We start from the raw sequence: 15,616 nt of genomic DNA on the forward strand, positions 1-15,616 counted from the left end.
AGGCGCCGAGCCGAGACTCTGTTTCAAACACAAACAAAAACAAGAACAAAAACTGAGAACAAAGACTAAAAAAAGAAAAGAAAAGAAAAAGCCCTAGTGATAAAGACATTTTATTTCCACTTTATGTCTACTAGAAATGTTTTAAAAAGAAAGAAAATAACAACAGCCCCTGGTACATGAGAGCAGAAACTCTGTATCCAGCTTTTGCTTTTCTAAGCCACAGAGCAATGAGTCAGAAGGTCACATCCAAGGCACCACACTTGCAATTCATTTATTAGCAACTCATCCATAATCACCCAGAGCTTTTAGAAGAGTAGTGTCATCGGAATGGACGTGGGTAGTTACATCCCTTAAAGCCAACAACATTTAACTTGGGAACGGTTACATTTTATTCTTTGACTAGGAAGTAGTTATAGTGACGCGGTACAAAAAAATAGTAAGCATGCAGCCCTTTATTTTATTTTTAGTTTTGCAAAGTCTCTGCTTATAGTTTTGTATATTACATGACTGTGTTATACAAATACATTTATTTACAAAAACACTCTAACTGTGCAAACTTGTGGCTTTTTAAAAATGTATGGAGAGTCAGTCCCCTTTCTGCCCATCCTGATATATACTTTTAAAGCATGCATAGAAATTAACTTTGGTGTGGGAAAACTACCCTATGTGCTGTCACATACAGTATTTTAATGTCTATTTGTATTTATATATTTACAAAGGTTAACAGTTTACAGAACCGTACAGAAGTGTACATTTTAAAATCCACAATGCAAGAACGTGGGTTACCAGGTCTCAGAAAACCAAAGAAGGGGTTAGAGATTGCAAAGAAAACAACTTGAGAACCTTGATATGTTAAAAAAAAAAAAAAAAGAAGAAGAAGAAAAACAAAAAAGAAAGAAAGAAGGAAAGGAAGGAAGAAAGAAAAAAAATGCAAGCAAAGAAAATAAGCTTGCTTGGGCTAGCAAATTATTATACATACCTTTTCATGGCAGTGCAATAGATTTGATAAATTGCCTTCTACACACGCCCCCTGTTGGTCTGTGCAGAAGTTCATTGGCTTATAGTCTAGCACGCTACTTTCAAATGTACAATGCTACAGTATCAAAATGTTTTGGCAAAAAAGATCTTGAAAGAAACCATGAAGTTTTGACAAAAATAGAAATCTGTAATAAATCTAAATAACACTAAAATAAAAGGAAATATTATAGTATCTGTTTTACAATTTGTATAGTCACACTTGTGTATTTCTCTGCTCACTTCTAGTCTCCGTAATGAAAAATATTTTTATACAAAACATACTAAAGTTCTGGTAATCGTACAGGTTTTACATGCTGAATACAATGTTCCCGTCTCCCACACACCAGTCTCTCTCTCTCACCACACTCTCTGTTTGGAACACATGCTTACTGCACTTCAATAGATATTGGATATAGACAGTAAACACTATGTGGTTACAACAGCAACAAGGTAAAAAAATAAAACAAACAAGTTTGACTGCAATCTATTAATCCAGTATTTAGCACATACTTAGCGTGAAGCCTCACACAACACAGCAATATGTTACATTCTCTTGTGAAAACAGTTGTTGCAGGCTGCTAAAACATTTTTTTTTTCCTTTTAAGGTAACTCCAACTTGTGCCTAATGGGATTTGGCCTTTAAGAGGTTTCCTTTGCAGTGGGCGGGGTGGCTTTGCTTGAACTTCCATTCTGTGCCTTGTAGCTGGTGAGGCTAGGAGTGTGGATGGTTCTGACGCCCTTGGCACCTTGGTTCAGGGAGGTGGGGGAGGCAGGGGAGGGAGGGGAAGAGGAGGCGGAGGAAGGAGGGACGGCTCGGCCATTTTGAGTCTGCAGTGAGCATGAAAGGTGATGACCTTTCCCTGTGTGAGTGGGGCTCTGAAACTTTAAGGAGCCATTAGGAACAGAAGGGATGAGGGAGGCAGAGTGAGCGGGTCGTCCTGTTTGGGAGCTGAGAGGGTTAGAAGGAATTGACGGTTTAGTAGCAGGTGGATTAGGGAGGTTAGGGCTGTCACCAGCAGAAGAGGGCAGAGAGCTGCTTTTCCCAGAGCTGGGAGAAAGGGCTGGAATCTTAGAAGCAGGTAAGGAGGGGGAAGTAGGTTTATATTCCCCACCAGCTTTCTTAGCACTTCCATTAGCCTGCAAACAAAGATGGCGGGAGACAGTTCGTCAGAAAGCCGGCAACATGATCGACCCACAGGGCCTGGCAACACAGCCCTCCTGAGAATAATTAAATAAAAGAAAAACAACAAAACAGTTCAAGGCCTGAGCTAAGTCTTGTTGTGCTGTACTGCAGCGGTCCCCAATCTTTTTTTGGCACTGGGGACTGGTTTCACAGAAGACAATATTTCCGTGGATAGAGGTGGGATGGGAGCGGCTGTAAGTGCAGATAAAGCTTTGCTCGCTCACCTGCCACTCACCCCCTGCTCTGCAACCTGGTTTCTAACAGGCCATGTGCTGGTCCACAGCCCAGGGTTTGGGGACCGCAGCTGTACTGAACCTAGTAGAAACCCCCCACCTACATAGCAAAGGATAGAACAAGAGAAAAGGAATAAGTTATTTGCGAGAACAGTTGCATCATTCTATCATTTTCCGAGCGCCAGGGAGGTTACTGGGGTGGGGGCCCGGCCTTGCGATGGATTAACGAGCGCTAACGGAACGCGGTCAACACAGACGTTAGTACTGGTGGCTTTAAGGGCAGTTCAACAACAGGTTGGTCTGTCTCTTTCCCAAGGTGTTGGGAGGAAGCATTACAGTCACCAAAGAAAAGTCAACTGGCCTGGCACCATGTGTTAACAGTTAAAATTTGGAGTCACAAAGTAAAAGATGTTTTATTGCGAGCATGCAGAAGCGTGGTGAGAAGTTTAACAAAGGTTTTTAGGACTTTCTTCATGCCCCCAGATCCAGGCTGGCTACATAAACCAAACGTATCTTACAAAACAAACAAACAAACAAACAAATAAAAAAAACCCACGATATTTGGCATAAACTGAGTCAGTGACTTGTCTCTTAACTGAAATAGCGTCCATCCAAAATTGGGTTTAAGGTAAAACTACCTGACGATATTGGCGGGGATCCTGAAGTTTGGACGGCTTGCCAGCTTTGTCCAGGCTTCCGGGTCTATTCTTGGTGCTCATGGGGATGGGCATCCTGCTTGTCTGCGGGGTCCCACTGGGGCCCTGCGGGAAGGACCGGGGAGAAGGGAAAGAGAAGGAGAATGCATGAGTGGGTGATTCCCCCAGGCTGCCTCAGTGTGCGCAGAGAAGCTCGGGGTGAGAAGCCACAGCTCTACATGCAGAACAGATCTAGGAGACACCAACTGGGGTTAATCGGAAGAATCAAACAGAATCAAACTGCTCACTACTGATCAAACGGATTTTAATGTGAGTGTCAGAGCAATCATCTCCATAGCATCCTTGCGTTGACCCAACACCGATCAGCAACAGAGGTAAACCACAGAATCAACGAGCGGTTAGGCGTCTAGAGGGTGTTTGGGAGGTGTGGGGAACAGAGGATGAGGAGAGGGTATCACGCGCCACCTCAGAGAAAGCGATTAAATCACAAGACACCTTTTGCTAATGGTGATTATGGCAGATTTAAGAAAGCAGCTGGCTTGGTTTTTATTTTTTATTATTTCTCCACCAGGCCAAGATACCTTACGTGAAGCTGTAGTTATTGACGTGGGGGGCCCTAGGGCAGTGGGGGCTTCGTCCGGAACTAGCAAGGGTCGGGGAGGTGCCTCTGGGGCTATGAGGGATGAGCTTGCAACGGAATCTCTGTCGGAAAAACAGGAGGTCTCAACCAGGGCTTTGGGGCTCATTTCGCTGATGGTGTTTTCCAGCTGTTTAATGGTCTGTTCCAGACTGTCCAACGTTCTGTAGGTATTTTTTCTAATTTCATCAGTTCTTGAAATCTGAGCTGTGCCCTCGAGACCAGGCTGCCCTTCTCTCCCAGCCACACTCTTAGCCACACCTTCGGGTTGAGACCGAGCGATTTCAAAGCGCCTGGCCTCCTTGTGCTGCTTCAAAGTACCATCCTCTTCCTCCTCCTCGTACACCACCACCTGCAGCGTCTTCTTCCCCGTTTTGGTTCCTGTGCGAATGGCCTGAGTGAGGGCTGCGAGTTGCTTCTTAGGGAATCTGAATTTAAACTTTTTCTTGGGGCTTTCAAACTGGTCATCGGTCCCATCGTCCCCCTTGTTTTCTGCGCTGGGAGGATCCGCCTGGCTGAACCTGCCCAGGTCGGTTTTACTCATTCCTGGGGTTTTGCGCTCGGCCATCAGGGAGTGTGGCTGCGATTCTGTTTCCGCCTGTTCTCCTGTTCTAAGACTGTCCAAGGGAACCTTCCTATGAGACGTTTGGGGAGCGTTGTTCTGGACCCCAGGGTCACCGTTTTCCTCCTCTTCTTCCTCGTCTATCTTTTCCTCTGTCATCATTTTCTCTAATTCCTCATCACATTCCTCAAATATAGTGGAAAGTCTCTTATAGGCAGACCGGATGTCCATGGGCTCGTCGAAAATAATGATCACCGGCTTCTTGTCTAGACACACGACTGGCTCTTCATTGTCAGGCCCTTCTTGCTGGGAGGTCCTCTCTTTTTTTACATCAATATTTACCGTCTGTACATCCTCTCCCTTTTGGCTCACTATATCTCGAACCTCCCCGCTGGAGAGAACTTGGACAGCCGTTTTGGTAATCATGAAGGCAATGTTGTCGGCGGCCGCACTTTCTTCAGTGGGAGAACTTGGACTTGATTCTCCATCCTCACTAGGGCTCACGTTAGCTTGCTTAGCCCCCTTGGGTCTTAGAATCACTTGGCTCAAATCTGTCACGGGAACCGCGTGATCTTGTGTTTTGGTGTCACGACTGACATCGTGAACAGTGAACTCCGTCACTCTAGCAGGAGAGGGGAGGTGACACTTGTCTGCCTCCTCATGTCCCTGGAGATCTGTTTCTTTTGTCCTTCCATAATTCACCTTCTGATTTTCAGTGCTGGGTAGAGGGTGCTGCAGTCCCGAGACTTTAGGCCCCTGGTTCATTTCATCTTCTAAGGGACTAATGCCAGAGAGACTGACATTGGCCTTAGGCACATTTTTCTGGGAATAGTTTCCACTGTCTCTGAGTAAATTCATACTGGATACAGAATCTTCCTTCATTATGGTGTTGGCTTTATATTCTGATGTTCTTGATGCATCAGAAAAACTACTTTCCATTCTTCTTTCCCACTTAGTAGGGTCACTAGGTCTGAGAGCCCCTGTGGTAACCTGAGAAGGAGAATGGAGGGAAACCACACACATTCAATCAGAAAAGGATCTCGCAGAAGAAGGTGATTAATTTGTGTGGTATCGGCCAGAACACAGATGGGTTGAACTCACCTTGCGGGATTCCATGTGGGGGCCATTTTCATAGTCGACATCAGATTTCCGTACATCTTCGTGGAAAAATTCCAAATTCTGGTAGAACAGTGTAGGACATGTTACTCCACAAGCCACATCCCCTCCCCACAGTGGACTACCACTAAATGGTGCCTTTAATGAACGTTTCCAAGACATGCGGAACAAACACATCCGTGACACACAATTCAAAGCCTCTAACTGTTTACCTTGGATTGCTTTGTTCTCCAACTTCCAAAAATGCCCTGTGTTTGCACAAGATGAAAATCTCAATTAGCAAAATACTTCAAGTGTTTCAAATTTTGTGGGGGAGGGGGAGCAGTTAAGAGAACAAAGGGACAGATTCTGTGTCAACACGGTTCTCCTTTCAACATGGGGTTGTGAGCTGAGCAGAATCTAAAACCACAAAGCACAATGGATGCGCCAGCAGGTTTTGATACTAATACAGATCTGCCACTAACTGTGTTACTGTAGGTAAGTCATTTCACTCCTATGGGCCTCGGTTTTCTTGCTTATAACTAAACTAGGAGATTTTTAGTTTTTCTTACAGCTAGTTATTTCAGTCTCACTTTGGCTTCTTTTCTGGAAATTGTCCTCTAAGAGTATCTGCAGTGGTTGTTAGGTATGGGACTTTGGCATGGAAAACACATTATTTTCCCTTGATCAAATGATGTATCAAAAATGTCTTTGCAGTTTGTACTGCAAGCATGAAGTGTCACAATAGCCATGGCGAGCAAATCTAAAATTTTGGTGACAATGCTGTCACCATATAACCTTAACCGTTGACAAAGCGGATATTCGAGGCTAAAACGGTACTGTGACATCATGATTCTGTGCCTTCCCTCTCTGTATTTTCAGAGACAGAATGAAGATACACCAAGATGCAGGACTGAAGGACCCCAAAATAAGGACCCAGGTGTTTAAAGTGGTTCACCTGCATGTGTGGCGTTTCCCAGCACAGGTGGATCAGCCCCAGCACTGCCGCTAGCATGCCTTGCCCGTTCTGGCACATACTGCCCTTCCTTCTTGTTTCAGAAGCCCAAGAGGGAAAAGTGACTGATTGCCGTAAGATAGAACAATTCCCATGAAGGCTGCTTGATTAAAGCAATGATGCCATAAAGCACAATTACCCAGGTTGAGCCAAAGTCAACTCAGAGCAATCCTACTGCTCTAGTTAAACTGGAATGAGTATGGCCAGGTGCAGTGGCTCACGTCTGTAATCCTAGCACTTTGGGAGGCCAAGGTGGGTAAATTGCTTGGCTCAGGAGTTCAAGACCAGCCTGAGCAAGAGCGAGACCTTGTCTCGAGTAAAAATAGAAAAACTAGCTGGGCATAGTGGCATATGCCTGTAATCCCAGCTACTTGGGAGGCTGAGGCAAGAGGATTGCTCAAGCCCAAGAGTGTGAGGTTGATGAGAGCTATGATGACACGATGGCACTCTACCCAGGGCGACAGAGTGAGACTCTGGTTAAAAAAAAAAAAGAATGAGTGTTTATTTACACTCAAGGAAAATATCACACAAAGTCAGGGTTGATCAGATGGAAATACTGAGCAAGTTACGAGGTCCATTAGCCTCCAAATACCTCCTGTTTAACTTCTGCTCACTCCTGGTCAACCTACCAGACAAGTGCAATGATTCAGCTGCAGATGACCTACATAACTTCTATTGTGGAATTTTAAATTTAAAATAGAGAACAATTAGCACATTGAGGAAAAAGTTTTAAAGAAGAAAAATAAATGAGGTTTCAGCCTAAGGTGTCAACTCCAAACATGGAGTTAGCATATCATGCTAGGTAGGAACCAAGTGCGAATTAACCCTGTCCATCAAAGAAGGAATTGGCATGTGACTTAAAGGAGACACACGCATGATGGTTGTTCTGCTGGTTCATTTACTGGGGGTTAGGGCTAGTGTCTGTTCTGGTTGTTCAGGGCCTGTGCCATTCAATTCTTAAATATTTCAAATGTCCCCCTGCAATTAATGTATTTTAAAACTGATCAAGACCAATATCCTTTTTTATCACTGGGATAGAAAGAAAGAATGAATTGTGGCAAAGCAAGTGCATGAACTTGCTCACATTGTCAAGTCAACTCATAATGATTTCTTAAGTCTTAGAAGTAGATGGTTAAGACTCTGCAGTAAAGGTAACTAAGCCTCTTTAATATCTGTTAATAGGCTCTGAGATTTGAATTGTTTAGACAACGAGAGAAGCACACTTACTATGCATATAGACAATAAACAAAAATGAGAGACAGGAAAATTGCATAAAAGTCAAGAATTAGGTTAGAGCTTCATGACAGAAGAAAAATGGTTAAGATATAACATTTTAATAACTTGTGGTTATTATGAAGTCAATCTACTGAGTATTATCCAGAAAACATGCCTGTGACTAGATGCAGTGTTGGGCACTCAATAAAGACCAGCTTATTATCTGATGGACCCAAGATTGAGATAAATTAAATCAATGGGATACAGATTTGTAACTTGAGGGGAAGAAATCTCACGTAATTTTCTAGTGAATTAGAAAAATTTGACAATGATTGTCTCCAGAGAGATCTTCAAGAAATTCCAAGTTGACAAAGTCAGGGTTCTAGACAGAATTGGTCACATTGGTCCCCAGATGCTGTGCCAGGCCTTCCACGAACTCATTTAAATAAGGTCACGTAAGCAAATTCCACATACCGAATCATCAATATATTTCTGATGTGATTTCATGGGTTGGGTTCAATTCAAATTAGTAGGTGGTTTTCTTTATGAGGAAGGTTTATCAATGATAATCTAACTGTTTTCTCCCTTGGTACAGGGCGAGATTTCCCTTCTTCCTATGAATGTATATGCCAGTTATGTGGCCAACAGTTCACACAAGGGCTCCTCCAGGGCTCAGGGAGAAACAGGTTGGCCTCCTTGGCAGGGGCTCTTTGCTGATAGTGGACTTTGTTTTAGAGCCTGGACATCTTTTCTTGAAGTCACAAATATATTTTAACATTAGAAACATGCTACTCTATCTATCTTGAAAGGTACACTTTAAAACATTGGTAATACTTTGCAAAAATTCTGATTAGCATTCTTAGACATATGTGCAAATATTATGCAACCTCTAGGAGGTTACTGTGTATACAGCAGGTATCTCCTGCTGGCCTTTTCTTCCCCAAATCTAAGGTTTACCTATTTTGAACATAGGTGTTTTTTGTTTGTTTTTTGTCTAGAAAACACAGTAAAAATTCTAAAAAATGCTATATATTTGGTTGCTATTTCTATTTTTTTCCTAGAGTTGTTCTAGAAAATCTTGAAAGGTGAATAGAGTTTAGTTTGGGATGATATTGTTTAAATTTTGCATTTACTATTGTATACTGTATGCAAGAGCATGGTGTTTGCTCTGAAAAGCTGAGCCAGATACCTCTGACCTGAACCTACATCTGTGTCTCCATTTGTTAAAAAAAGAGAGAGATGGAAAAATAGAGAGAAGGGGCATGAAGTTCAAGCCAAAAGAGCCGTGTTAGTGTCAGAGCAAGGAAGGAGGACTGCCCAGCCATGTGGCACGTGTGGAATTGCCACTTTACCTTCTTCTCCTTGGGTGGGACTGTGGTGCCCGGCCTAGTGTCTTTAAGGTGACTGTCAGCCCGGGACTGCTCAGCGTGACTGTTTGAATTTACATCCATAAAAGAACACTTCTGGAATGCCTGAGGAATTAAAATACTGAGGTTAACAGTGATCTTAGTGTACCCAGGAGAAAGGAAGGAGACAGGCAGGATCCAGAGGCCTGGGGACCCCAACCCCAAGTCTTGCACAGAGGCTCACGCCAGGGAGGCAGCACCCTGAAATTCCTCTCTCCTTGAACCTCGTGTTGGCAAAGCTGGCTTGGGGGCTGAGCCTGGAACCAAGACTTCCTTGCTTTCTTAGGCCATGCTGTCCCTTAGACATGCTGGTCCTAACTTGCCCTGGGAAAGGTTGGGCCATCTGCTTACTTTGCAGATGAAATGGACAGATCCATGAAAAGGAGCCCTCTCTCTTCTTGTCTGGGATGAACCTGATTTTTACTTAGTACGGCTTCTTGCTTTGACCTTTTAAAAATGTTGACTTAAATGTTGAATTAAAACAAAAAGCCATCTTTCCATTTCTCTCTTTCTTTTTCCCAAGAGTTTTATTAAAATTTTACAGCTCACAAGATTTTTTTTTTTTTTTTTTTTTTTTTTTGAGACGGAGCCTCAAGCTGTCCCCCTGGGTAGAGTGCCATGGCATTATAGCTCACAGCAACCTCCAACTCCTGGGCTCAAGCGAGTCTCCTGCCTCCGCCTCCCAAGTAGCTGGGACCACAGGCACCCGCCACAACGCCTGGCTATTTTTTGGTTGCAGACGTCATCGTTGTTTGGCGGGCCTGGGCTGGATTCGAACCCGCCACCTTAGGTGTACGTGGCTGGCGCCTTAGCCGGTTGAGCTATAGGCGCCGAGCCTCACAAGATATTTTAAACACAGTAAACCTTAAAATAAAAGTAATCCTTATCAATCCATTCTCTGTTATAGTAACAGGTACGGCTGTGTTCGGAGGCTCATTTAGAATAAATCGATGCTCCTTGGCATCTGCGTGATTCTGAGTGGCCTAGAAGCTGCCTGGGCCCTAGAGATCTGTCACTGAAAACTGACGATCATTGACGATAGACAACAGCTGCTCACATGAACCCTGTGTCAGGGAGGCCGGTCCTCAGCCAAAGATAGACTGTGTGTGCCAGCAGAGAGGGAAGCAGGCATCCAGAGAGTGTCCAGACAGGATGATCACAAGAGCAGGAGAGACAGATAACCCAGGGGACCAAGTTTATGGATATCACTGGTATCCATAACTGGCCAGGCATGGTAGCTCATGCCTGTAATCCTAGCACTTTGGGAGGCCAAGGCAAAAGGATCCCATGAGCTCAGGAGTTGGAAACTAGCCTGAGAAAGAGCGAGAACCCATTTCCATTAAAAATTAGAAAAACTAGCCAGGTGTTGTGTCAGGTGCCTGTAGTCCCAGTTGCTGGGCTGGGGGCAAGAAAATAGACTAAGCCCAAGAGATTGAGGTTGCTGTGAGCTGTGATGCCATGGCACTCTAGCCTGAGTGGCAGAGTGAGACTGTCTCAAAAAAAAAAAAATTAAATTAAAAATTAAATTATTAAAACTCATTAATTTAAACAAATCATCTTAAATAATTTCCTAGTACTTTTCTGACGTCAAATGTTGTCATTTGGAAATAACTCCATAGGCAGAAAGAGTAATGCATGTCCTCCCTAAGGGTACACTTTAGCACTGGTCCTAAAATCTGAATTAGCTCATGGCTAAGGGCCTTCTCTGGCCTTTTCTTCCATGACTCTGCTTGTTCTCTGCTGTCCCTGGCCCCCTTACTAGCTACTTCCTTAGACATGCTAGTCCTACCTTGCCCTGGAAATGTTTGGGCCATCTGCTTACTTCAACTTCTACCAAGGCCTTCTCCTTTGGACTGGTAGGCCCTGGATTTCAGATGCCTGGCGATCACATAAAGTTGCTCCATGACTGCTCTTACAGGCAAAGGAACCAGCCTGGCCACTGGCCGTCATTGATGTTTTTTTTTTTTTTTTTTTTTGAGACAGAGCCTCAAGCTGTCCCCCTGGGTAGAGTGCTGTGGCATTACAGCTCACAGCAACCTCCAATTCCTGGGCTCAAGCGAGTCTCCTGCCTCCGCCTCCCAAGTAGCTGGGACCACAGGCGCCCGCCACAACGCCCGGCTATTTTTTGGTTGCAGCCGTCATTGTTGTTTGGCGGGTCCGGGCTGGGGATTTGAACCTGCCACCTTAGGTGTACGTGGCTGGCGCCTTAGCCGGTTGAGCTATAGGCGCCGAGCCCATTGATGGGTCTTTATCCCAGCAGGAGGCTAACAGGGTTTGGATCAGTTAGGATTAGAGTACTTCATTCACAACTATTATCTAACCACAGATAAAATTGCTAGAAGCAGATTCTCCATCCTTTACAAAGCGGTCCTATGGGAGATGGCATCAGAGATTTAAATTTCAATGGAGGGAAATATCCTCAAGTGGTGGGCTGTGAGCAGCTGTGATAAATATATTACTTCTCTTCGAGGGCTAGTATCGGATTATTCAAAAAGCCTAGAAATTCTATAGTTCCTATAAGATTCTCCAACCATGGGCGGCACCTGTGGCTCAGTGAGTAGGGCGGCACACTGGCTCTATATACCGAGGGTGGCAGGTTCAAACCTGGCCCCAGTCAAATTGCAACAACAACAAGATTCTCTAACCATTCTAAAAACCTCTAAACAGTCTGATTTGTCAAAGGGACCTCCCAGGCCAGTCTGAGAGTTTTAGCGGGGCTGGAAAGGCCCCAGGCGTGTGACAAAGCAGCCAGCAGCCCTGTTTTCCAACCAGCCAAGCTGCTCAATTTTGGTCCTTATCACCATGGAAACCACAGTAGACCGAATGCAGTGAAAATGGTGTGGTTTCAAACTTCTCCCTACTCCAAGTGAAGAAGGCGAATTCAGGGGGTTGCACAAAAAGCATTGACACATGGTTAGAAACGGCAACATGCTTTGGGACCCCAGGGCATTTGTGGTTTATTTGATTAATGGAAAAATCCTATAATACTGTGAGTCAAATGAAACAGAGTTGGCCCTCTGTATCTACGGCTTCCACATCCACGGATTCCATCAGCATCAGAAGAAAAATATTCAGGAAAAAAACTGCATCCTTACTAGACATGAGAAGACTTTGTTCCTTGTCATTATTCTTTAAATGACAGAGTATAATAACTATTTGCATAGTATTTATAGTGCATTGGGCATTATAAGTGATAGATAGATGACTTATACAGGAGGATGTGCACAGGTCAGATGCAAATACCATGCCTTTTTATATCAGGGATTTGAGTAACTGTGGATTTTGGTATCTGAGGAAGGTCCTTGAACCAATCTCTCTATAGATACTGAGAGGGTAATTGTACTCTACAAATAGACTTTGGTATAGGAATTGTGTACATGTCTCTGATTAGATAAGACCTTAGAACATAAACAGAGGGCATTCTATGATCTGAATGTGGGATCAGTACCCTGTCCTTTATCTTATGAGTAGACTGTGTCAGTTAGTTAAAAAATAAAGTTACCTAAAACTAATAAAGTTATTGTTTCTCCCATAGGCGAAATGGAAAGCAAAATCATTTAGCCTCTCAGAGTATCTGAAAAGATGACATCGACACTGAGCTGGAACTTAGTATGAACTATCGGAGGTCGGTCATTGGCTTTGGGTCCATGATTCAAGGTCACTGTCAGTGGTAAAGCTGAAGAGCACAAACCCCCCTAAGGTGTGATTTGATCAGTCCTTACCAAGACAATGGCCAGTATTCTAATTCCCATCTTAATTGCTTTCTTGGAGCACAGACTATTAAGACTGAAGGAAAGGAAGTAAATTGTATAGGAAAGCGTGTAAGCCTTCTTGAGTTGTATTGTGAGATGGTCATTCTTTGCACATGCCTTAAAAAGTGTGCTGAGGCCAAGACCAGAAGATGCAGTTTCCATGGGGCCCTGTGCCAGTTCTCTTTAGCTGACAAGTCTGTGAGAAGTCCCCCATGGAACTGCCAGGGCCAGTATCCATCACCCCTTCCACATACCTGCAGTTCAGCCATTATTTTCTCTCCTTCTTCCTCTTCCTCCTCCTCGTTCTTTGAGGAGGTAGTGACAGGCGGTGGGGACGAGGTCCAGGCTGAAGCAGGCTCCTCTGCTGGACCTTTACTGGCTCTGGTCTGTGGGCTTGGTCCGGCATCCTCACTGCTTGCCTATGGGAGATTCAAACCACAGACATTGGCCTAACACCTCCCAGGTGCCAGCAAAGCAGGGGGACAGGTGACATGACGCCTAGGAGCCTGGCTTCCTTGCTGTTAGCTGATAAGACAGCTGAAAAGCTGTTCTCCCTTCTTGCACTTAATTTGGGTTTTGTTTGCACAAACTGTCATTTTGGTGAATGGATTGATGAGTTATGATGTACTTGTAACTCCCCGACCTCAGTCCCTTCAGGAAAGGCCCTCCCCTATTGACAGCTCCTTGGAAACTGTATTTTGCATTTAACATAAAAGATAAAACCTGCCTAGTTAAGTGGAATCTAAAGCCCACTGAACATTTTTCTATAAAAACTCCCAGAACCGTGCCGGCTTGTCTCTGTCACCTTTGTTAGACAATTTTCCTTTCGCCTCCCCCTGCTTGGGAAGCAGCTCGTGATTTGCATTTCACATTGTCACAGCTAAAAGTCAAGTCAGGATGAAGCACGCTGCAGCGTCTAGTCCAGTGACATTGGCCGGCACTTCCCAGTCTGTGCTGAGCCGCTCCTGGAGGTCTAGCAGGGTAGAGTCACATTTTTCTTCTCTGCCTTGATACTTTTATGTTTGGACAGAGAGAACCATGTTCAAGGGCATCGACTGAACCCACAAACCAGTTCCTCAGGGCTTAAGCTGTTAGTTAGTTAGAAATCTGGCTTTGCTAGGGAAAAAGGACAAGGGCAGGGCCATAGGCCCCCATCTCAGTGCTGCCCACTTAGCTCTGTCCCAAGAGCTTGCTCACACCTGGGGAGGAGGGAACTCCCACCAATCTACCTATCAGAACTTAGCATACCAACTACAAAAGGATGTGGAGGACTGTCCAGCCCATGGGACTCTTCAGCCCTCTCTCAAGAACTAACTGAGGACACAGACAGTTGCCTGAAACCCTGACATTTTAGGAAATAGCCACCTGGAAACCTAATAGACCCATCAGACCTTAGTGGCGGTGGGCTCCTTTCTGCCGGTGTAGACCACATCGCCCGACCTCGTGGTGGTGAGCCCTGATCCTGGCAGGTAGCTTCGCCGAGGGGGTGGGGGAGGAGGCGGGGGTGACTTTCCTCCCAGCTTGTCCATGTCTTGTTCTGAATTTGAAGAGTCTTCTGGAAAACAATACGTCATCACTAAAATAATCTAGAAAGTCCAGTAAACTCACTGAAATAAACTCACTGAAATCTGACCTCAAAATTCTCTATTATCTCCAAAATCAAAAAAAACCCTCTGTATTGGTGGGTGTGGTGGCTCACACCTGTAATCGATCCTAGCACACTGGGAGGCCGAGGGATTGCTTGAGCTCAGGAGTTTGAAACCAGCCTGAGCAAGAGTGAAACCCTGTCTCTACTAAAAATAGAAAACCTATTTTTAGGTTTAGTGGCATAGTGGTGGGCGCCTATAGTCCCAGCAACTTGGGAGGCAGAGGCAAGAGGATCACTTGAGCCCAAGAGTTTGAGGTTTGTTGTGAGCTATGATGTCATGGCACTCTATTCAGGGTGAGATAGTGAGTGAGATCCTGTCGCAAAATAAAATAAAATAAAATGATTAATTAAAAAACACTCTGCACCAATTACTTAAACTTTTTCTGTCTCAGTGTTTTCATCTGCAAAGTGGGTATAATATATGAATATCCTTTCAAAAATATCTTTACATTGGTCTATTGGGAGGATTAAATGACTTACATAGAGCACTGGGCTTATCATAAATACTATGCAAAGTAGTAGCTATTATTATTAAACAAATTTCTTGTTATGTAGAAAAGCTGAGTATTACTTGGAAAGATGAAAAATCAGAGTCTACAGGCAAATTCAGAGCCCACAGCTTGCAAAGCCTTCATCACCCCAATCTGAAAAAAATAGCTTCAACAAGAGGGATTTGCGCAGGTGACTATTAAAGCAAATGTGTCCACCAGAGGGCCAGAGAGATGAAATGGCAACAAATAAAGCCAGACAAACAGCAGATGGTTTTTGGTCATGGTTATGGGGTTGGAAGAGAGTCTTTGCTCATAAAAGGAGGCGACAAATATAAAAATAAGAGAAGTATAAACAGTGTTAACACTGAAGTTAGGAGATGCAGGTATCTGCTCAAGCTTCCCCCAGGACATAGAATAAGGCCTCCCTTACTTAAAGCTCAACCACACAGCCATACTTCTCCCCTGGATCAACACTGCACCAGGGGGCTATTGGAACATTAGAACCAGCCATTCGGCTCAGCGCCTGTGGCTCAAGTGGCTAAGGCTCCAGCCACATACACCCAAGGTGGCGGGTTCGAATCCAACCCAGGCCTGCCAAACAACAATGACGACTGCAACCAAAAAATAGCCAGGCATTGTGGTGGGCGCCTGTGGTCCCAGCTACTTGGGAGGCTGAGGCAGGAGACTCGCTTGAGCCCAGGAGTTG

General features: G+C 44.5%; 1 protein-coding gene across 10 annotated transcripts in view; it reads right to left on the bottom strand.

Moving 5' to 3' along the window:
• Nucleotides 1-245: 245 nt before the first annotated feature.
• The window catches only part of KIAA1217 (KIAA1217 ortholog), a 328,697-nt gene continuing 313,326 nt past the window's right edge, over nt 246-15,616 (bottom strand). For 3 of the 10 annotated variants that reach the window (XM_023511442.1, XM_023511439.1, XM_023511444.1), the window contains 8 exons: nt 14,163-14,326; nt 13,026-13,190; nt 8,966-9,085; nt 5,617-5,652; nt 5,390-5,467; nt 3,671-5,278; nt 3,072-3,194; nt 438-2,154 (listed from right to left, as the gene is read on the bottom strand). In XM_023511442.1, coding sequence (XP_023367210.1) covers nt 1,657-2,154; nt 3,072-3,194; nt 3,671-5,278; nt 5,390-5,467; nt 5,617-5,652; nt 8,966-9,085; nt 13,026-13,190; nt 14,163-14,326 — 2,792 coding nt within the window. In that variant the 3' untranslated portion in view covers nt 438-1,656. Of the gene's footprint in view, nt 2,155-3,071; nt 3,195-3,670; nt 5,279-5,389; nt 5,468-5,616; nt 5,653-8,965; nt 9,086-13,025; nt 13,191-14,162; nt 14,327-15,616 lie in introns of all 10 variants that reach the window. The other 7 variants (XM_023511446.1, XM_023511445.1, XM_023511440.1 and 4 more) reach the window with 6 other exon arrangements.

The sequence above is a fragment of the Otolemur garnettii genome, unplaced genomic scaffold (genome assembly GCF_000181295.1).
Source record: "Otolemur garnettii isolate 467f Iridium unplaced genomic scaffold, OtoGar3 scaffold00019, whole genome shotgun sequence".
NCBI classification, from domain to species: domain Eukaryota; kingdom Metazoa; phylum Chordata; class Mammalia; order Primates; family Galagidae; genus Otolemur; species Otolemur garnettii.